This window comes from Poecile atricapillus, chromosome 2 (genome assembly GCF_030490865.1).
Source record: "Poecile atricapillus isolate bPoeAtr1 chromosome 2, bPoeAtr1.hap1, whole genome shotgun sequence".
Taxonomy (NCBI): domain Eukaryota; kingdom Metazoa; phylum Chordata; class Aves; order Passeriformes; family Paridae; genus Poecile; species Poecile atricapillus.
The window spans coordinates 95972802-95996039 of record NC_081250.1 but is presented as its reverse complement, the minus strand read 5'-3'; the positions used below and the strand labels follow the sequence as shown (position 1 = coordinate 95996039).

At 38.0% G+C, this 23238-nt stretch overlaps 1 protein-coding gene across 1 annotated transcript; it reads left to right on the top strand.

The window, feature by feature from the left end:
• Positions 1 to 28: 28 nt before the first annotated feature.
• Positions 29 to 22341, top strand: C2H18orf63 (chromosome 2 C18orf63 homolog). The gene is made up of 15 exons (XM_058830328.1): positions 29 to 1402; positions 3505 to 3674; positions 4316 to 4394; positions 5824 to 5880; positions 7201 to 7312; positions 8265 to 8306; positions 9243 to 9319; positions 10715 to 10824; positions 11457 to 11553; positions 11649 to 11734; positions 12306 to 12489; positions 13884 to 14954; positions 15980 to 16096; positions 17669 to 17762; positions 20973 to 22341. The coding sequence occupies exons 2-14, from the start codon at positions 3541 to 3543 to the stop codon at positions 17723 to 17725; spliced, it is 2223 nt and encodes a 740-aa protein (XP_058686311.1). The 5' UTR covers positions 29 to 1402; positions 3505 to 3540; the 3' UTR covers positions 17726 to 17762; positions 20973 to 22341.
• Positions 22342 to 23238: the final 897 nt, after the last annotated feature.

The following is a 23238-nucleotide window of genomic DNA, read 5'->3' as shown; positions in this document are numbered from 1 at the left end:
CGTGGCTGCCGGGGGCGGGACTTTGTCGCCGTGCCCCGCCCACTCCGCCGTCCCACGTGACCGGTCGCTGGCGGGGGGGCGGGGCCGGGGCGGTGCTGGGACAGCCCCCGCTGGTGACGGTCGGGCCGCTGCCGCTGCCGGGCGCCGGACGCGCGGCTTCTCTATTGTTCGCTTCCTGGGGTGGTCAGCCCAGCGTTCGCCACCTTTGGCAGCGGCGGGCTGCGGGGCTGCCGGTGTGTGCTGCGACGAGCTAATCGCTGACTTCCAATGTAGAACCACATTGGAATGGTTTGAGTTGGAAGTGACCTTTTAGGTCGTCTGGTTCTAATTCCCCTGCTATGAGGACCCCGAGTCCAACGTAGTTCGAAGTCCGATCCAGCCTGGCCTTGAACCACTTCCAGTACAAGAAAGATAAGGAGGTGCTGGAGAGGGCGCAGCACAGCACAGGGCCTCAAAGATGTTTAGGAGCCTACAGCACTTCATACGGGAAGAGACTCCGGGAGCTGTCAGACTCTTTTCAGTGAGACAGGACGAGGAGCAGTGGCCACAAACTAAAATACAAGAAGTTTCAGATTAACATGAAGACCTTTACACTGAGCGTGGCAAGAGATGGGCCGGTCGGGGCTGCCCAGGGAGGTCGTGGAGTCTCCCTCTCTGGAGACATTCCAGACCGACCTGTACGTGTTCCTGTGAAGCCTGATCAGGTGACCCTGCTTTGGCAGGAGGGTTGGACTAGATGATCTCCAGAGGTCACTTCAAACCCTAATAATCTGTGACTCTGTGACTCAGGCTCCCTGCTGGTCAGCCTGTTTCAGTGCCTCAGCACCCTCGCAGTAAAGATTTGTTTCCTAACATGTAAACTGGATTATCCTCGTGCTTCTGTGCTAAAGCCGGCTGGCGCCCCGGTTCGGCGAAGAGCTGCCTGTGCCCGGCTAAAGCGCCTTTGCCATGGGCAGAGGTAGCGCCGAGAGCGGGCTGAATTACACCCGGACAGAATTCGGCTGTGCCGGGGCTCTGGCCGGCGCTGTGACCACCCGAGCACCCTGCGCTCTCCTGCCGGTGTCCCGACAGGCAGGGGCTGCCCGGGAAGTCACATATCCTCCCTGATCCCGGCAGGCGGCGGTGCCCAAGTGCGGGGGGCGCGCGGCTGCCGCTTTTCCCGCGCAGCCTGTGAGGTGATCCCGGCGGGAGAACCCCTGCCACAGGCGCTTCCTCCCAGCTCCTCAAAACCTCCCGGCTGGGAGAACTCTCCCGCGGGGCTTGGAGCGAGACTTCCCTGTGACACTGCCCTGCTTTGCTGCCAGCTGGGCTGAGGGAACAGGGAGCAGTGCCTTCTCCTTCTCTCGGTGAGGCTTCGGATTTCTGAGAGTCACCATCCTGTTTCCCTTCAGTTTTGGCTGAGGTAAATTTGTTTCCTTTGCTCTTGTCTCAGATGTATTCAGTGGCATTGTCTGTATTTCAGGCCAGTATGGGTCCCCATATCCCTATGTCACATCCATACACAATTTGGGTGCCTCATCAGCAATAGCCCCATGGACACACTCAGGCATGATTATAGGCTGGATTTGCGGGCTTTTTTTGTAGCATAAAACTTCCCCTGTCACCCTTCCTGAAAGCTGGTGCTTAACTTCTGCACCCTGAGCCTGAGTGCAGGACAGCTCCGTACTTCACTGAATGCCACCACCTTCTTCAGATCCTGCCTCGATTTTTCAGTCATCCTGACAGTAAGAGTAGCTACACTCCCTCGGATTGGTGTTGTGCCCAGCTTCAATGAAGAGGTTCTTCATTCCGATTTCCAGGTTGTTATTGAAAATTGCAAATACTGCGGCCAAGCTCTGGGGTTTAGTTGCCTGTTCTGACAGAAAAGTCGGCGATAGCCATTCCCTGACTGATGTTCTATTCAGTTTAGCAGGAGCTCAGCGATGGTTTCAAGTTCACGTGCTGGGATTATTGGCTTGTAAAGGTTTCTCCCACAGCAATTCTCAATGTAGTTTCTTCCACACACGTAAAGTCCTCTTGTACAGAGGGTGGTTGTTTATTTCCAATGATTTATAACCAGTAGTTCTTTCTTAATTGGCAGTTCTGTATTATCTGCTACTTTTCTCTTTCTCCTCTCCCCTGAAGGGAGAAGCTTTTTGCAAGCACTCTGTCCCATTAGCTTTTAAGATGTCTGGGAAGATTTAACTTGGGCTTAATACAGCAAGTTGTTCCCACAGGGGAGTCATCCCCAAAAAGCAAGCAGGGCACTGGAGCGTTGCAGCGTGTGTTTTACAACATCTCTGCCACAAAAATCCCCAATAAACATTACGAAAGCTGAGGACTCGTGTTCTTTTCCATGGTTGCATAAGGACAATATTTTTTTTTTTTTCTCATTTGTTTAAAATTGAGCTTTCCCTTGAGCTGTAGCTTTTGGAATTCTCTGATGAAGTGATAGTCTTGGCTGACGTTTAAAAAAACCCCTACTTTTCATGACTGCCGAAAAAAATTGAAATGTGTTTTCCTTTAAGGGTAAGAAGTACGAAAACATTATTTTCTTTTAAATGACAGTTGTAAAAGTTTTAAATGACAGTAATAAAACCTTGTGATTTTTCTTGGGTATGACAGAGGTTAATCTGTTTAAAGTGTTACACAGTAAAGAAAGCAAAGCAAAATCAGAACAGCAAAGGTATCTTTGACATTGTTCCTCAAAATATGCTTCCAGTTCATAGTTGTTTTATTACAATTTACAAATTTGAATACCAGGTGAATACCTGGAAAATTCATAAAATTTGGGATAAAAATATTTATTGCTGTCTTCACTGAGCCACTAAGACCATTTCCCAAAATTGTTTTAGGGTTTGGAGAGGGGAAAAATATTAAACCAGCTTTTTCTGGTGAGCAGTGTTTGTTCCTGGCTTTCTAACTACCTGTATTTCTTTGAAATACTTTGATTGAAAAAGGTGGTACAGTTAAAAGGTGTATTTTTCTTCAAATAATGAAATGTTAGATTTATTTGGTTTTTTTGTCATGTATAATCTAACTCATTACACTGAGCCTGGCCTGTGCTGCAGGGCAGAGGAGCACACAACAGGCACCCAGCAAGATGGATAATATAAATTCATGTTATTCCCGTTCACATGTTTGTTAGTACTGCATCAAAGAATCATATTCTTAGTCTGAAATTCTGGTTCTTTGGGTTCTTTTCAGTGGTTTTTAGGAAATTCCAAAATGACTGAGTTCCACTGCATGCACTCAGTTAATATGGCAAGGATCATACATGTACTCTGTATTCTTTTGCCCTTGTCTTTACTCTGAATATTTTGGCTCTTGCAAATAATTATTTTTTCAAGTATAATACATTACATATAAAAGAAGGATATTCAGCTGGCTTAGCTGACCAAATTATGTTATATTTTCTCTATATTCTTAATCAAAATATAATTGATTATTAATTTACCTAATAACGTATAAAGCCCTGTAAACAAATACCTGCCTTAAAAAAATGAATTTTTTTTTTATTTTAAGACTCAGGTTCTGCTTTGGGGCAATCAACAACATACCATGAATAGCACCAGACACCAGTCTCTGTTCTTTGTCAGTCTGCCTGAGCTGCAAAAACTCTGTGCTGCTACGGTAACACTGAGTTGTCAGATACCAGAAAGTGAGGCAAGGAGTACACAGATAAAGACTTGCAGGTAAAGAGTTTTGAGGGCTCTTATTTCCAAAAGCTGCTAGTGGTTGTTATTCAAATATTTTATTAGCAGTACTAGAATTAGCTCTAATAAAATCAGCAAAATTCTTATCAGTGGCAAACGGTACAAAAATGTTTAAAATGGGTTTTTATTTTCTTGAGCAGGGGACTCGCTGGCTATTGGGGAACAAAAAAATAAATTTCTATTATGGTTTAAATTTTACAGGCTAAAACTAACTAATCCACGTACTTCAAATAAATAAACAGGCAAAATTAATCTGTTTGCCTGCAAATCTGGGATGCTTCATGTAGGTTGAGACTAAGCAGAAAGATTATTTGGAAAGCAGATGTAGGCTTCTTGGCATTCACCGAGTATTCTGTTGTTCCCTTTAAAAGAAAAGGGGAGAAATGAGAAATTTTGCCAAAAGGAACACTTTTGGAGAACTCCATTTGTGTGCCAAAGGCCTGTAATCTTTGTCCTAGACTGTTATGGGTCACCTAGAGCAAGTAACTTGGACTAGTCCGATTATACTGAACCAATTGAAACTGATAAAGGTGGAATGTACTGTGTTTGTAAAAGGTAAGGAAAATAAATTTAAGCTGAGAAAATAAAATGTTTTTATTTTCTTTCTCACTTTTTCATAGACAATTATTATTCCTGTATCAAGAAGTCCTTTCTGCACCTGTTATGGGGACACTGAATCAAATTTCGGTTGTGATGGCGGTCAGTATCACTGTGTAAATAAGTATCCGTAGTTAGACTGCTGCAGATGAGCAGAGTGCACCTCACTCAAAAGAGAGAAGCAGCACTATGTTTTATTGAGGTAAAATAATAATTTGACAGAGTTGGATGGGTCTGATGGAATTTAGCAAAGTTTTAACAGTGTTCTGACAAGGTTCAGGAAGTTTTATGCCAAGGTTTACCTTAATAATTACACATGGAAGAAACATGAAGAGGGAAACTGAGTTAGAATGACTAACTCTAGAGGGAGACCAGAGGTGCAAAAGAGTAAAGAGGGCCCTCCTGTTGAGACATGAGGTTCAGAGTGGACTCCTTTTTGGGTTTCATTTTTGGAGCATATGTGTGGCTGTAGCCTATCTTTGTCTCATACTCTGATAACATTTCATGTCTAATTGAATTATACCTACAATGTTTATAGTATTTCAGTAGCTGCATGGATTAGTGATTCTTCATAGCATGAATTTAGCATGCTTTCAGTCACTGCAGATCACAGGAAAATAGTCTCTCAACCTCTTGTAAGAAAGGTTCTCTTAATTTCCAGTATAGAATCTCTAAACTTCAGAGGAGTCCCTGCTCCAACAGAATCACCTGCCATGCAGGCCAGCTGTTGTACAGTCTGGCCATTCAGGGTGTGCTCAGATTGGGCTCATCCTGATTTTAATATTTAAAGGGTGAAATAGTTGGCTTCTAATCAGTAATATGGGCAAGACAGATGTCTTTGACTTCATGCTGATAGTTCTTTCTGTACTTTGGTCATCTTGTACTTTTGGGTTTCAAAAACACCTTTTGAAATATTTTTCAAGATACCTTCACTCCCTTGTAGGTGAGCCAGGGACTTTTCAGCTTGCATGTTCATCCCAAAGATGTGAGGCCTGTTGCTTCTTGGTCAGTCTGAACCAGAGTATGGACAGGGTCTGTTGTATTTGTCACGCATACATGTTATGTTTCTCTAAGAAGTGTTTTGTTTGAGGATCAAGGTTAAGTAAAAATATTTCATTTAAAGCAGGCTTTTATTTTTTTGCATTAGTGGTGTAGAAGGGAAACTTAAGTCCTTTTTTTTTTTTTTTAAATGGCCTTTTCAGATGGTGAACCAGTCTGTGGAATGAAATGGATTAAATTGGTAAAGTGTCACCCAACTCATAAAGAGAGAAGCAGGTGCAGAGTTCTGCAGCTTTGTTTTGGGAAGTCTTTGGCTTGCTTGGCTTGTTTGTGAGTGTATCTTTAGCTAGACATGAGATTACAGTATGGCAAACACTTGAGCTAATTTTAGTTTTCTCCTTTAAAACACAGGATAAAGTGTTGGCTTAACTATTCCCTTGCATGGTTTTCAAAGGGAAAGTCACTGTTGTACTAGAATTTAATTTATTCTTAATACCAAGCACTTGATTTATTTTTTTATTGTTACTTTCAGATACCATTTTACGAATCAGGAATATGTCAAGCCTATGTAGAGAGACACAGAGCTACTGTAAGTGCTGAAATGTGACACAGTTCTTTAGACTGTAACACTTGTCTGCAATTGCTGTTGCAAGAGATGAGTATTTTTCATAGTTTGCACTACAGAAGCCGAGTTTCAGGGTTAATAAGTCTGCCCCATAGACAAAATATGTCCTGTGAATTGGAGCATGATAAATATACTTTGTCAAACTCAAAAGTTTTAAGAAGTTTGTGAGAAATACCTCTATATTTCTCTGCTGAAGTGGCTTCCTGTTCCTGCTCAGAGGCATTGAGGACTGACCTCGAGACAACCTTTGGGTCACAGACCTGCAGCTCTCCTGTTGGTGTCATCTCCTTCATCCAGTGGGAATGTTAAGGCAGCTGAACTGTCTCCCCATTCACCTTTGGGTTTACCCAGCCTGTACAGGGCAGTCTCAGGGAAACAAAACAAAAGCATAGAGAAGAAATGGAACCTGAGCTGATATATTTTTAGTCCGTATGATATGCATGTGATTTACTATTGTCTAGTGTGCAACATCTATGGGGTTTATTAATGCATATGTGGATGCATTAAAATTGTTGAGTCAGAAGACTGATTGTAACCAAAGCCAGTCACTCTCATAATTCATTTGCACAGCCAGCTGGGTGTATTTTAATTTGTTCCGAGAAGTGCAAATGCATATGCAGATCAGTAAGACATACACTGTTCAAATATGCTTACCTTAGTGAACTGCTTTATGTTGATATGTGTTGGTCATAAACTGTCAATGTTAGGTTTTCCAACACCAAGCAATTCCTGGCAGGATTCATTAGAAACATCCTTCTAGAGGTGTATTAGTTAACTTTTTAACCTACTGTTGTTAGTTTCTTGACTAGTGCTGATGGTTAAGAGAAAGCTTTGCAGGACAGAAAGGCTAGAGCTATTGGGTGAGCAAAGCTACATTTATATCCTGTGATTGCCAGAAAATGTCTCTGGTCTTGACTTTGACAGCAGAGGTAATATCAGCTTTGGATGTTGTGCCTGTTGTCTGGAGGAAGTTGCGTATCTAGCAAAGTACTCCAGAGGGTTCAATTATCTTTTCCCCAAGTCTATTATCAGCCCAGTGAAAGCACTCTAGGAACTATCGTTCACCTCACTGCAATGGCGCGTGAAATCCAAATGTCTGCATCAAATACCGTGCTACCTTCCTCTTGTAGCTAAGTAGATGAAAGTTAAACATGTGTGGCACATACTAGGATTTTTCTTCAAGATGAAGTAGCAGTGTATTTGCTTAAATATTGACTCAGGCCTTTAAAAAAATCTGTTAAATTATTAAAAATGTATGCTTCTTTTTGTCTCTGTTATTATTAGCTGGAAGCACCGCAAACAGTTACTCCAGCCCTTCTCCAAACCTGTCTCTCCTACACACTTACAGCCAGGCTTGCACCCAGATGGAACAAGGCTGGTCATCTCTTGGTGCAAGGTATTTGACTCACCTGGGTCAGGGATCAAGCATTTAGTTTTCAGTTCATTATTGTAGCATTTATTTTCCATTATTTAAATTCCATAATTATTTAATTCATTATAATAAATTGTTTCGTTCTTTTACCCTATTACTTTTTTTCTTTATTTGCACTTTCATTTTGTTATCCCAGTTCAATGACTCATGTTAATATTCTGAATGGACATGCCAATCACCTTTTCATCTTCTTCCTTATCTTTATAATAGATCAAATATTTATGTCAACTGAATGCAGTGTAGTAGATGAAATCAAATATTGTTGGACAGAGAATGTCTTCTAAAAATTTGGCCTGTTTCTCGGATTTCTCAGTGACACTTCTGCACATGATTTGTAGGCTTTTCTAAACAGAACTGGTTTTCAGTCAGACCCTCTCCTTCTACCAAGCTCTGTCTTTTTTGGATCATAGTTGCTTTGCCTGACATCTCTGCTAACTCCTGTGTAGTATAAATGTGAATTACCAAAGTATAAAAAACTACAGTGTAGCTTGTAATAATTAGAACAATTGTATACATAATTTCAAGTATTTGTTGAGAGAAGTGTGCATGTTGTTATCTTAATTCCAGCCACAATAACAACAGTATTCTCTTCTCAGCATCTTCAAAACATATGGGTCTCAGAATGCAATCAGCCGATTCAGGAGAAGCAGCTGAAGTAGAGGATTAGGAGGAAAAAGTGATGTATAGATTGCTGCCCACTAATTTACTTTTTTATATGTCTCTTTCTTGTAGAAGATGTTAATGAATCAGTGAAAAGTTAATTGATTGAGAGGATTTTCTCTCCTTAGAAGGAACACACCTTTCAACATTTGTGATAGACACAAACAAAACTGTGTGATTTCTCCTTTTTTTTTTCCACATAAAGTCTTTAGAGATATGGTTTAGAATATAATGTCTGTCTATTCTATTTATTAAGGGAAAGACTTTTTGTGTCATTCAGGAAGGCAAAATGCTGTTGGTAAGTACAATATTCTGTTAATGTTAAAGTTGAAAGAGCAAGGTAAAGTTAAGCACTTTCATACTGCCACAATCTTGATATTACCAGTACAGGGTCTTTGGTTTGCATTCTGAAATAACTTCTGTCAAAATACACTTTGTGGCAGGTGGTGTTCTGTCTGAAATTGTTGTCAGCTCAACTGAACATCTGAAAAATTAGTCACAAAATAATTTTTATGCTTTTTATCTACAGCCCTAGATTGACATTTGCCATTTTAAAGTTATAATTATTGCAATTAAATGTACTTGCCTTAAATTGTGAATCTTGCAAGTGATGTGAAAGTTCCATATTAATAGATAGGAAAATGAGCTATAGTGACTGTCCAGTTTGCTGTTCACAAAAGTGAAGTCACAAAGCATGGTGGCTAGCTATTGCAAAAATTACAAAGTAATATTTTTATTCCAGTATAAAAGTTAAAGGTTACATCTGGGGATATTGGAGCCTAAATTTGTAGCAGAGATACATGCTGAGGAACTCAGAGCTGAGTGAAAGTTCTGGAGGTGTGTCTGTAAATGCTCGCCGTGCTCATTTAGTCTTTCCTATTGACAGCTCCTGGATGGAAAATACTGGTCTGAATGACTCAGTGCAGCAAATGGTTATATTAACTACATCTGCTCTGAAAATGGGTGTTTGTTTGTCAAGGACATGAGTATCAAGCACACAGTTGCACAGACAGCCTTGAGTTTCTGAGTTACTGTATGATAGTAATTCTTATTTTTCACAGTTAAAATGCACCTAATTTTAATTTCGGTGCTGAGAAAGTCTAGCCTTTTGATTTTCAAGCACAGCATTTTGACTAACAGTTACCTTAAATAAATATTTGGGTTAGCTTTCTGCCTAAGAGATGAGCTGTAATTCAAAACAGGACATTGTGCTTTTTTTTTTTTTTTAATTTAGTTATAGACCTCAATGTGTCAGAGAGACAACTTTGCATCAGTGTGGAGCCTTGCTCCATTCGGCTTCCACCCCCCAAGGTATGTTTATATTTCTTATGACTGTGTCTGTTTTATTAATCTTCTGTTCTTCTAATTTTCTTTTCTGTTAGGTGAGTTCCAGTTAGCATGGTGAGGATAGAAGTGCTTATTTCTGATTGCACTGAGACATTAACCATATTCATTGACTATCTGCACAGGTTATGAAAGCATAACATGCATATTGTATCTATATTGATTCATTCTAGCAAGCATTGTAAAGCTGAGATTCAAGGCTAAGAGAGATTTCAAAAATACTAACAGAATATAGCAGTGATGTGTCTTTGTGGCTCTAGATTTCCTTCTAGCAGTGTTTTCGAGAGAGCTTTCAGTCACACTGTAGTACACAGACGGTTTTTAGTAACAGGGCAACTACAAGTGAGTTGTCAGCACCATGTTCAAAATCTCTTTTTATAGTTATTATGGAATCTGCTTAATTTCTATGCAGCTTCCAAAATACTGGAGCAACCAGGATTATGCTGCTTGTAAGCTTAATTTATACACTGTTTAAGAAATCATGGCTGAGGTTGACAACTTACTAGTCTTTTTGACAACCGTACCACCTGTGGTGAATATGTCCTTACATGCAGGGCATATTTGTCAGGCTTGCTGGTTTTTTCTAAAATTAATATTTCTCATCCAAGCTCTTCTTTGCTGAAAGAGGAGAATTGGATTTCTTCTGAGACCTGCTTGGGACAGCATAAACATTAAAGCTATCTATAAGAAGCCAGTTCCCAAATGATACAGACCAATGATGGAAAAGATCATGACGTGGCTTTATTACAAGTTTCATCCTTTCAATACTTTTCTAAAACAGAAATGTCCAGATTTTCTTGTCAGTGAATAAATGCAAACCCTCATAGATATTATAGAAAGACAAGATGTTTCTCAAATCTCAGTCTTTGATTGTCCACTACAGTCAAATTCTGACATTATGAAAAAGTATGGTGTTTTTTGACTTCTCAGAGGATGAAACTGCATGTCCCATTGATTGTGTTCCTTGGACATTTGCACATGCTTAGTCAAAGTGACACACACAGTTACTAGAATGCCGAGCATGGGTGTCTGATTTGAACTTTTTAAAAATGTGCATGGAAGTGAGACAGCTCTCAGTTTGAGAAATTAGTTCTATGCTCCTATTAAACCATTTCAAATAAAGTTTAAATCTCACTGAATTCAATAAACTTTAAACCTTGTACTGGCACAGTTTGTGGAAGTGTAGGCTCTAACAGAAGATAGTGTGCAATTTGATGATGGGAATATCAAATTTGTGAGAGCTGATGAAAGAATAATAATATATCAAGTTTCAGTGTATGGTGATACACAATTATTTCTGAAAATTTTATATTTGTACTGCTATAGAATTATTTGCAAATAAACCTTCTTTTCTGTTTTAAGCTGGGAGATTTTGATATTTCAGCAAACACCATAAAGCTGTTTGACAGCAATGAAAATACGGTTATTCAGCAACATTCCATATTAAGTAACTGGTGCTATGTTTTGCCAAGGTAGGAATCTGTTCACATTTCAGCAGAAATAAACATTTCTTGGAATGTTTTCCCTACAGATTGTGAATTTGATGCTAGTGATAAGAACACTTCTGTTTTATGGTCTGTTTTAAATTCAGGTATTTGTTGTTGTTGTTTTTATTATCTCATTGTTAAGGAAAATAAGAAAAATAATCAACAAAACATAAATTACACATATAAATACTATTTTGATTTTAGTAATCTTTGTGTTACTTATATGGTATGCAAGAGCATCAGTTTTTCTCAAATACAGTTTTAGTCGAAAGTCAATTTAAAGAAAAAGTATTTTCACCTTTGCCATGAACTACCTCCATTTTTACCTAATATTTTTCATCATTAAATATAAAAGAAGTAATGATGCTTGTTCATTGCTAGTGAATGTTGAAGAGAAATGGCACTTGTAGTTGTCATGTTCTCTACCATACTTTGGGAAATATTGCTATTGTTATATTATAAACTTATGAGCTAAAGGTATTAGTCCTCAAAACATAAAAATAATCTCTAAATACTTTTAATGCCAAAAATAGGATTTTTTTTCCCGAAAGACCAGTACATTTTCAATTAGATTTTATTACACCCTTTCTAAGTATCCCTTCTTTACCTGTGCACAGCATGAAAATGGGTCAGATCATAAACATCAGCCACATAATTCCTCCAGAATCTCCTTTCCATTCATATAAGGATTTTCAGATGCACTGGAAGAGTCTGGTAAGAAACACGTACACTGCTCTCATTTCTCCCTCCCTTTTTTGTGCCTGATGAGTTTGTCCTTGTAATACCTGTTTGTATTTGGTTTATCCAAGTATGGATATATTCTTCCTGAGGATCTCGAAGAGACAAAAATATACTTGAGTGTTTACTTCAAACCAATAGGGGAAAGGTTCTTTACGTATCCTTTCAGAATATATTTATTACATTTCCTCTCCTACACTTCTAGCAAAGCTCTGCTTTTCATTTTTGAGTATGCCACATTCCCTTCTTTCATAATTTCATAGTAGTCAGTAGAGAAGTGTTTTACTAGACAAATTGAAACAAAAAATTTAGTCAAGTCTCTGTCCCAGTATTGAATAATAGGAAGACAAATAGAACAATTTCCTTCACAGCTTCCATAAATGTGATAATGCCACTTTAAATGTGATGTAAAAGAAAGTGGTGTAGAAGAAAGTTAAATTGTGTAAAAATGTGGCCAACAAAGATTGCTTTTAAAGAGAATTTTCCTGCTAGGAAAGACTAGACTAAAGGTTTCTTATATTGAGTAATCTTTGCTCTAATAGGTTAGTGTGGTATAGATGTGCTGAAGTCCTTTAACTTCATGAAGTTCAGGCCCATAAGGAATTCAGTGCTTTTGTTCACCTTTTAAAAAAACATTTAGACAAACTCATGTTTTCTTCTCAACAAGGATGATTAGTAATTATAGAAATGTAAAGAAACTCGTTGTGTATCCCTGAACACTTACTCAGGTACCCTTTAAGTTGCATCCGAAGTCAGCCAGTGCAGTATTTCCCCAGAACAGATGCAGAAAGTGTAGTGAACTCTTTCCTTTCTGACATGAAGAGAAATTTTTCACAGCTGTGTGGATTTCCAGTAAAGATGACAAGTAAAGCACTTTATGCTACAAAAGAACTCTCCAGGGCTTCAGTGCATGTAAGACTTTTTTTATAAACATATTAATGGCACATACTTTTTCATTGTATGAAGTGATCTTTATCATATTCAGAGCATAGTAAGAGCACAAAACTATGCTTTTCACAACCAACTATCAGTCCTATAACTTTAAATTAATGTGCAAGCTATAGTATTTGCTATTGTGAAGTTATTAACATTATAAATACATAAAAAATGGACTTGATGTTAATTATTTGTTATTAGTATTTGCAGTTCTATAGATTTTTTTTACAGTTTGAGATCCAGAACTTTCTCAAATCTCCATAATAATAATAATAAAAACAGTAATAACAACAACAATAACAACAGTAACATTATTATTATTGTTAGTATTTCAAGGACATGTAATGACAGGACAAGGAGGAATGGCTTTAAACTGACAAAGGGTAGATTTAGATTAGATATTAGGAAGAGATTTTTGCTGTGAGCATGGTCAGGCACTGGAACAGGCTGCCCAAATATGTGGATTCCCCATCCCCAGAAATGTTTGAGGCCAGGGTGGCTGGGGCTTGAGCAACCTGGTCTGGTGAAAGTTGTCCATGCCCATGGCAGTGTGGCTGGGACTAGATGATCTGTTAGGTCCCTTCCAACCCAAACCATTCATGATTCTATTGTTATTATTACTAGCAGTAGTAATAGTAGTACAATTTATTTAAAAAGAGGACTGTGTGGACATAAGCATTTTAAAACACTCAAGATGTAAGATTTACTCCATGTCTGGCTATAGAAAGCAGGCAAGTAATCAAAACTCCTATAATTTGAGGTTGTGACAAAGGTTGAGGCTCAAATTTTTTTGGTAGTAGTGTGTGAAAGAAGAAATGAAGTAATTAATTCTGAACAAAGAATAGTGACAGAAGTTGCAGAGTTTCTAAAATACTATAATCCTCTTTCAGAAAGCAGTTCTTGTTTATGTTTCTCCAGTGATCAAAGCTAGAATGGGTCCTCTGTGTCATCTGCAGTTTTTATAGACATCCAAACTGTCTTTTGCTCAGAATACAGATGCTCTTAGAAGTCTTAAGGGATGAGGAACCCTGTCAGTCAAACCCTCTCCAGAACCCTTCAAAAGGGGTAGACATTATCCAGTTGGAAAGCACTAAACTAAGATAATTACTTTAAGACTTTCCTTCTGAGAAATACGATATTCTACCATATTTTGTAAACAAAGAACTCGGGGAGGATTAAATAAAACCCCTTAATTTATAGTGACAACTAAATAATGTTTTAAAATACAGTCATTGTAATCCAAAACACAAAATTGTATGCATATGTATTGTGATGTGTATTAAGTTGATACCATATAGCGATGCATTAGGTGGCACTATCAGACCGTTAAATCCAGTTTATTCAATTTAGCAGCTCTTGATGTGTTGCAGGAAATGAAACCTAAGCATACAAAATTGGACGGTGAGATGGTTTGTGTAGTATCTCTAACGCAGGCTCCTCCAAGAAAACCGACTTTGCCTGGAATTCCTTCACCGTGCAGTTCGGAAAATAGCCACTGGATGGAGTGTTTGATCCAAGAGCCAGGAACACACAGTTTTTCGAGTAAGACTACAGGAGGGGTTAGCATTGAAGCAACAGAGAAGTCAATGAGCGATAAGCAAATACCTGGCGTGCCAAAGTTAACAACGGCAAAATCTTTAGCACCACCTGTAAACTCAGCCTTTGAATCCACGCCCCCAAAAGTCAGCAAAATTATACCAATTTTCAAAGGAAAGTTGATGCAAATGAATGGAAAGATCACAAGTCAAACAGATAGGAAGAAAAGGGAAAATGCTGAATGGCATTCACCAATAAAAAGTGTGGGTGTTTCATCTTCTATGCTCTCTGTGCACAAATCCAGCATAACTCAGGTTTTCAAACACATTCAAGACGTGCCAGTCAAAACTCCTACTGACAGCAGCGCCCTTCAGGTAAAGAACACAAAGACATACCCAAAACATGGTACACCCATATTTCGATGGAAAACCCAGTCTAGTGGACAAATTACTAGCTCTGATTTTTCTGAAAACTCTGCTTCAGGTAGGAATCCAAGTGAAGTCAATCATAAAAAGGCAAATTCTCTGTTCTTTCTTAAGAATGTTGGGCCAGTGCTTCAGAAGTCAAGCACCAGTCCATGTCTGAATACACATGAAACTCCTACTTCCAGTGCAAGAAGGGGGAAAAAGTTTGCAAGTCAAAATACTACTCAATTTTTTGAGAAACAACACCAGTCAAAGGAAGTGCATTTGCAAATTTGTAAATTAGACAATGAAATGACAAATTCCAGTTTGCCACAGCAACAAACAAAGAGATCAAATAAAGGAGCTGGGTTAAATATTCATGAATCTGTCTTCAGAGATACAGTGTTCATGGCCAAAAGTGAAGCAAACAGAGCAGCATGCCACTATAAGGACTGTACTGCTGAGACAACCAGTCATCATTCCAAACCTAACTTTGAACAGGTACAGTAAAGAACAGGTCTCATTCTCACTGCTTCTCACAAATTCAAAAACAACGTTAAGCAATAAAGAGCATGACTTTCATCATGTTCTACCATCATTCTCAAGATAGTTTTCTAAAATTCTACCATATAACTTAATGTTTTCAGCCACTGCTGCTTTTTTTTTTTTTTTTTTTTTTTTTTTTTTTTTTTTTCCCTGAAAGGGAAGATGATTTACTGTGTTTTGTGAAATTAACACTTCTTTAATCTGGGACTTTTGTGGTGCAGCAATCAGTCTTCCTTTGTTTTAGACATTTTATCCAAGTCTGTGTGAGGTTAACATGATGGCATTTTTTTTTGGTGTTCAGTCTCTCTCCACATAAATCCATATTAATGGAATAATTCCTTCCTTCTGGAAGGAAGTCTCAAACCTCATCAATTGTGTAGTACTGACAACAGTTGTGTGTAAGGCATTGTGCTGTTAGACAAACATGGAAGTTTTGTAAAAACATGTTTAATTACAGTTTCACAAAAAGCACAAGTTGCAACAGGAAAAGAATCCCACTGGCCATGAGGAAAAAAATCTTCAGTGTTAGAACAGCTAGTCAGCTACTAGAACAATTTGCAGAGGGAGGTTTTTGGATTTCTTAGCCTTCCAGGTTTTCAGAACTTGACTGAATGGGGCCCAAAGCAAGGTGATCTATCTTTGAAGTTAGCTCTGTTTTGAGTAAAAGTTATGATTATGTGACAGCTGGAAGTACTTTACCACCTAATATTTCTGTAATTCTCCCTGCATTTCAATTAAATAAATAGTTGACCTGATTTCAGTGCAATTTTTATGAGGATGATATTCCATATATTGGGTACATGGATGAAATGTCTTGGTCTTATCATGCTTTTCATCTATACAATGTAACTTGGTGGGTTATCTCAGCTTTGTGTGATGATGGCACCTTCCAAAAAAGCAGGTAATTTTAAAAGTTCAGGTCTTATTCAAAATGTTGAGGGGTGTTTTTCTAATGAAGGTATAAACTTCTATACTTTAAGATGATTGCAGGGAACGAGTATCTGACATGTGAAACAATGACCTCAAAACCAACTTTGCCAGACATGGAGAGCAACATGGAAGCATCTGTAAAGAAAGGTTGTGCCAGAAGAAGACAGGTAAACCCCCTTACTCCCTTCACACACACATGCACTCCTTAGTCCAGTCCAGAAGGACCTGAATTAAGAGATAAAAAAGATACTTAAAAATTTTTAGTATGTTCCAATTAAAATGGGCAGGCTAAGAAATCTTACTGGATTTCTGGATACCTCCCTGGATAAAATTAACCTTAACCAGGATAAAATTAATAGTAACTATCAGGTATGATACTGTCACTTGAAGAGTTCATGTTGAATGATTCTCTACAGCAAAAGATGCTACTGAAATGTTTAATGATGTTACTGTTTTTGAAGAAGATTTTCTGATTCTGCAGAGAAGTTCTATCCTGCCCAGTATACCTCTAGGCATTCTCAGTGGTTCTGTGAGTTTTTCACCTCAAGAACTTGAATTTAACAACATTCTGTAGAAATTACTTTTTTGTTGTTGTTATGCTTTTAAAGCCAAATACAAGACAATTCTGGATGTTTAACTGTAATTAAAAGAACACAGTCTGTGCTCTCTCTGCAGACCAGAAAAGGCCAGTGCAGCAGCCCCAGGGGCCTGCTGCAGGAACATGCTCATACCCCAGAGCTCGAGCTGCAGCAGGGGAGAGAGGAGTTTGTGTGGGAAGCGCCAGCCCAGCTGCTCTGAGCTGGCCCCATCCAACTGCAGCTGGGAAAGGCCCTTCCACAGGGCCACAACTGAGTCACTGGTTCCAGGCCCAGCACTGCAGTGCTACAGCAGTAGAGTCACTCTCACAAAGAGAAGGAAACCAGCAACTGAAAATAGCTGTTTATAAGAATAACAGCCCTAGGGGTCTGGATATTGAGGGGGGACTTCCACCACAATATGAATTAATGAATTCCTTTACCTGTCACTGGGAATGATTCAGCCACACCAGGGCTTGTGAGCATGGAGAGCTTGTAGCTGGTCTGGCAGCACTGCTGGAATGGGGAAGGGGCACTGCCAGGAGTCACAAGTGCCCCATACATTCCTCGCTCTCCAGGCAAGCTGTGAGTAGCACAGGTGCCTGCCTGAGCCCTGCAAGCTGCTTTTGGGAAGTGTCAGGACACAGCAAGTTCTCACTGCCACATTGCCACTGCAGTGCTGCCACTGCTGGACTCGAGAGTTGGATGTACAGGTCTCAAGAAGTTTCATTGGTGTGTCAGGAATAAGAAAGAGGCTTGTCTGTTAATTGGGGTAGGGATGGACTCTCTGATGCTTATTAGGCTGATTCCTCCTGTCCCCAAATTAAAATATAATGGTGCTAACAGGGGACACTGCTAAACACATCTCTGAAGAGTAAGTCTTTGTCATTACTGATCATCAGAAATGATAGTTGGTTTTGAAAGTCATGGTTATCAGCATATAAAGGGTACTTTCAAAGTAGCTGTGGTCCTAATTATATAGGACTTATAAACATACTTAAAATTATTTATATTGCAAAACAGAAACTTTTATTAATTACTTATTATTCAACTAAGCATTTCACTCAGAAGCAACTTTTTTAGTTGAATTTTTAGCTTACTATTCCTGCTTCATTTGCTTTATTGTTTTTTGCACTTTTCTGTTTGTCTTGTTTTTGTAAGCAGAAAGAAGAAGGTTATTCAAAGTTAAAGAGAGCCAAAAGAAGTAAAACTTCTACTTAAGGTGTTCTGGAGTATTGAAAGAAAACACTACATCTGGGTATGTTTATTCCATATTTAAAATATTTTCTTTTATTTAAATAATATCACATCTGTAATAGTTCCTGCACTTTTGGACGATGATGATGATATCATCTGCCTACAAAGTAATCCCTTTGCTAAAAATAAATGGCTTCTAGAGCAAATTGATGAGGTAACTGATGCAAAGCACACTTTTTTTGTGAAACACACGATGTTAAAAAAAGGCATTTTGTACATACTAGAACTTAGATTTTGACATAAATTTGTACTTTGTCTCATTTTTCTATCAGACTAAAATAAGCCTGTTTTTTGGGCGTCAGAGTTTGACTTGAATCCGAGCTGAAGTTAAAACCAAAAACCATTAACGTGGAGCTGTGTATATTATTTGATATCATTACAAGAAAAGTGGTTAAATGCTCTTCTGTTGCTGAGATCTAATCACAGGACAAAATTGTCTGTCATGAAAATGGAGTAAATTTAGTTTTGTGACAACATATTTCAACCCACATTGTGGGTGGTTGTCAGTAATAGTCTTGCAGGATAAAATAAACTTGTCCTTTGAGCATTCCTTTGAATATCAAGAATGCAGCATTAGTATATAGTATAAGAAGCTCACCAGGTTTAAGGACTGAATGCCTACCACAAGTGATCAGCAGTAAAATGTGCAGGAAAGAGTAGCCTATACAGTTAACTGTTTCAGAGATAAATAGAAGTATATTTATTCAGGTGAAAATACTGATGTAAGCAAGATGGTCACACAGACAGCACAGCACAAAAAAAGAAGTATATTATACAAAGCAAGTAGAAAAACAGAGCAATAAAGATGCAAAATATAAACTGTACGTCTTTTAACCTGGCTTTTAGCTTCAATGGAAGTGGTAACAAGTAGCCAAGTATGAATTTTGTCTGAGAGATTCACTTCATGTCCTTCCTTTCCTTATTGGGATATATTTCCTCCAGTGAACAAGTATATCAGGTGTCTGCTTTTCCTAAAGAAAGTCTCTGGTATGGATAGAAGTTTCCCATCTCCAGCCTTCATGCTTTGGTATTCAGCATATTCTGTCCCTGGGTTTAGCGTTTCATGTCTCCTGCTTCGAGCCAGGCAGTTCAGGCATGGTCCTTCTTCAGAGCTGTTCTGTTCTGGTAATCAGCATAGATATCCACAGGTCCAAAGTCTGTGCTTTGACTGAGGACTAATGAGCAGAAGTGGTGTCTCTGCAAATGGTCAGAACTCTACCTTTTTTTTATTCTGATTTTTTTTCTTATTTATGAATTAAATGCCACAGCATCAAGCTGAGGTAGATAACACTTTAAACCCCAGAGTGAAAACAGTGTCTTCCATACAGTGTTTAAAATAAGATTTCCAAGAATCCCACTGGTAAGGGTTCTTCATTGGTGTTGATGATTGAAAAAAAAAATGGAGCTAAAACAACTTCAGCTGTTGGATTCTTGCCTACAGTTTCGATTCTGAAAAGCTGGGCTCTAAATTCCTTCATTATGTATTACCATACATGCATTCAGAGTGCATGTTTTCATTTGAACACTTGAGAATTACTTGTGAGTTTTCAAATTTACTGTGTAGCAAGATTTATGTGTGAGAAGTTCTTACATTGGAATTCAGTGATGTAGTCAGCAGGAAGGACTTTGTTCTATAATTCATGACAAAAAAACCATTTTTTACAATTTTCTTGCCATAATGGTTAGTTTTCATGACTTATGTGCCAAGTTGCACAGCCTCTTGACTTGTCCAGGAAATCACAGCAAAATCCTATTTTTTTCCTATGTTTTCTTGGAGTGTGTTAATAAAGCAACGTGAGAGAAGTATTTAACATTTTAAGAAGCTGAACATTTGATTCTAATACTAATAAGAGACTCTAATAACATTTTTCATGCTTAGTTCTTTATTAATGGAAGTCACCCTATAATTTTCAAGGTCAAAAACTACTGTGAAAAGCAAATTTTTTTCCTAAGATAAATCAGAAGATCAGCGCTTCCAAAGGACAGCATATACTACTACAGAAAGATGTTTTAAAACAAGGATTTGAAGTATTGCAAATGTTGGTGGAAGAACAGACATTAAAAATGGCAGCACTGAAGCTTCCAAGCTTTTGCCACTGATCTGCAAAACTCTTCCTGTTCTGCTCCTGTATTATAGTGAGATACTGACCTTTGGTTTCAGTTGCCAAATCTCATTTAGCAAATGAGAAGATATAAATTCATCACAGAAAATAACAATAGCAGAATTTCACCTGAAAGTGAAACCTGCTATTACTGTAAGGATGTTGTGTGAATATAAGAGTAAGGTAGGAGGTCCACACAATTGGAATTCTATAAAAAATTCTCAGCAGTTTTGGGCTGAGATCTATCAGACTGTTTCATTTAAAAAGTGCATCCTTCAAGCCAACATTTAGGAATTGATGTTATCATTTGAAGGCTATTCTACAGAAATTTCAACTAAGCTGTCTTTCAAATGTTTTCCTCATGTGAAATAGCAGGCTAAAGTATCATCTTTCCTATGTAGTGAAAATATGTGTTTCATCAAAAAAAATGATTCTGAGAATGTTCAATCTTTCAATGTAGAAGCAATTTCTTTTATGATGGGGGAAAATACCCTAACAAAATCTAGTAGCAGAAATAACCTTTGAACTGCATACATCATTAGGTTGTTGGTGCCTAAATACTTAAGACATACTCCCAAAAAGGGTTGCTATTGTAATATTTTTTTCTGTTATCCTATCCATTTTCCATTGCTATGGGATTGTTTCAGGTTAGGACTTAATTTATTGCATGGTTGACCATTTACAAATGCTAAAGAATGGTATCTTAAGATTCCATCTCTTACTTCCTTGTAGAGCTAAGAATGTGGTTTGGCTGCCTGACCTCAGCCAAAGGTTAAGAAGGTGTGAATAGACTTCTGCAACAGAAGTTCCTACTTCCAACACCACAACTGACAGTGGTATTTTGAGGACTTTAATCTTAAAATGCCCAGATCTAAGAGGATAAATCTGTGCAAAATACCACATATTTATGATGGAGAGAATTCTTTCTTGTTCTGTATAAAAATTCAGACATTTAATCTGAATGCCCTGAACCCCAACTTTGTAAATGGAATGCGAATACAGATGTGGGAATACAGCAATATTTTTTCCTTCATATTAGCCATAGAGTTCTCAGTTGTCTTTTGTTTTCTTCTATGCTCTAAACTTTTTCTGTGTTTTCCTCCATTCAGGTTCCCAAGAGGGCAGTAACATACTTCAGAATCTCTGAACTTTGTGTATTTTGCTGTTTGCCATTGGTAGCTGTTTCTGGATGAATATTTGAGGGTTAAATACAGTCAAATGAATCCATGTATCATCAACTTCTTCAGACAGTTCAGGTTAATAAGCCTCTAATGCATATGAAAAATTAAACTAAATTGTTTAGTTTTTGAATTACATTATGTATGTCCTGCTGCTTGCTTACACAGTTAATAATTCTTCCAAATTATTTTGTTGTTTCTAGTCAGGTTTTTAAAGATAAACTATTTAATTCTTTGTTACAGTGCCTGGGCCAGTTTGATTCATCAGTAAAAAAATCCCAAACAAGTTTTCCTTATCAAGTCAAATGACTGGAGAATAAACAATTTTATTCCTACAGAAATAATTTAAAGGCTGGATTTGAGTCAAGCTTCATTAATTCTCATTGTAATTTTTGATGACTTTTCAGATATGAAACTGCTCTGTAAAATATTTTTTAAAGTTTAGTTCCCAATTCTTCAGGAGTTCTTAGAAAACCTGTAGTTGCCCTTTGAGGAGTTTTGTTGCTCTAAGTGTGACTTCAGTGACCTACTACAATGTGCAGATACAAATATATACACATATGTAAGATTGTTGCCTCATAATCACTGCTTTGGAGTGACTATTATTGTGTTCCCTGGAAAATAAGAATCAAATATCACACTAGCTCCTAAACTCAAATGTTACGTACACTTGTTTTGGACATACACTTGCAAATCTTTTTTTCTGAAGGGGTTGATACAATGGGACTTTGTGCCTTTCATTAAACTTTTTTTTTAGGTTCATATTGCAATACCTGTATTTCTCTTCACTTCATTTCTCCGAGCTGGATTTTGTCCTACTACTATGACAATTTTTGTTTTGTTTTGTTTTGTTTTTTCTTGAATGGTGACTGTCAACATAGTTTTAATATATAATACAAAAACAAACAAACAAAGAAAGAAAAAAACCCCAAACAACAAGCCAAGACAAATACTAAAAGTGCTATATGCTCAGCAAGAAATCAAATTACATTTTCATTTTGTCCAGAAGCTGGTATAAAAGGCTTCTTTTCAAATGCTGTGGTTTAGTTACCTTTCACAGGTTTAACTGTATGTAACTGATCTTTCTCCTGTCTTACTTGGAAAAGCCTATAGAGTAGTTGCATTTCTACCATGCTATATAAATTAGTGCTTTGCCTGATCTGTTTCCTATTGTTGTTTTTAAAATGCTGCTGGTTGCCAGCATTTGTCTTGTATTATCACAGAAGTAATTTTGCACTATTTTTGCATTTTTAAATGTTTATGTCGTTTTGTGTTATCTGTTATAGAACTCAAAATACAGAAAAAAAAATTTATCTCAGCTCCAGTGTGTTCTAGTTAAATAAACTACTGAGTTACTCATCTGTGCTAAATTGCCAGCTATTTCCTGGTCTACACTGTGAGAGAGAACCCTGTTACTCCACCTCACTCACCAACCCACTCCTTGTAAATGCATGGGAAGGTGTTGATAGTGAGCGGAACCGCACTGGGTGCAGGAGTGGTGGTGTTGGAAATGCCACTAGTGGGAAGGAAGGATTAGTGCTGTGACTGCCTTGGGAGGATTTGATGATGCTGAGGGGACCTTTGCTGCTGCCTTACTCTTCACTTTTCATGTGGAAGGGTTGTAAGAGCCCACCTCAGTTTCTGCTTTTGATCAGTTCTTACTAACTGGGCAGAACACCCTCACTTCTGGCAGGTGCCAGAACCTGTCAAAGCACAGGAACCCTCAACATCCAGGATCACATACAGCTTCCACATGTGACATCTGCAGGCTTGGTTTCTCAAGATTAAAGAAACAGATTACTCCACAGGTCCCAAAATATATAAATGTATATAGGAGCAAGTGAAAATGTAAAAGGTTAAAACAATTCCCAGGTGTGAGAAACTGGTGAAGAGGTCAGCTGGCAAAAATTATCTCTTTCCCACTGACATCTGATGAGTTTTATAGTGTTTTATAGCTTTACCATCAGTTCTCAAATCATCTGATTCTATATCTAAGTAGATTCAGATTTACATTTGAGAATGCTTTCTTTGGCCTCTGTATTAGAAGATTCAGCAAATATTTGTTGAGTTGAAGTATTCATGATGAGTTCACCATATTTAGTAAATATGCATTTCCAGAGAGTGATCTTTCCTCACATGTATTCCTAAATTGACACTATTCTTATTCTCCCTCATCTTCACAGATGTAAGCTAGAGG

Excerpts from the sequence above, each read along its gene's own strand:
- C2H18orf63 (XM_058830328.1), top strand. The coding sequence starts at position 3,541 with ATGAATAGCACCAGACACCAGTCTCTGTTCTTTGTCAGTCTGCCTGAG. Across the intron at positions 10,825-11,456 it reads TGGTGCTATGTTTTGCCAAG|CATGAAAATGGGTCAGATCA; the intron begins GTAGGAATCTGT and ends ACCTGTGCACAG. Across the intron at positions 11,554-11,648 it reads AGATGCACTGGAAGAGTCTG|TATGGATATATTCTTCCTGA; the intron begins GTAAGAAACACG and ends GGTTTATCCAAG.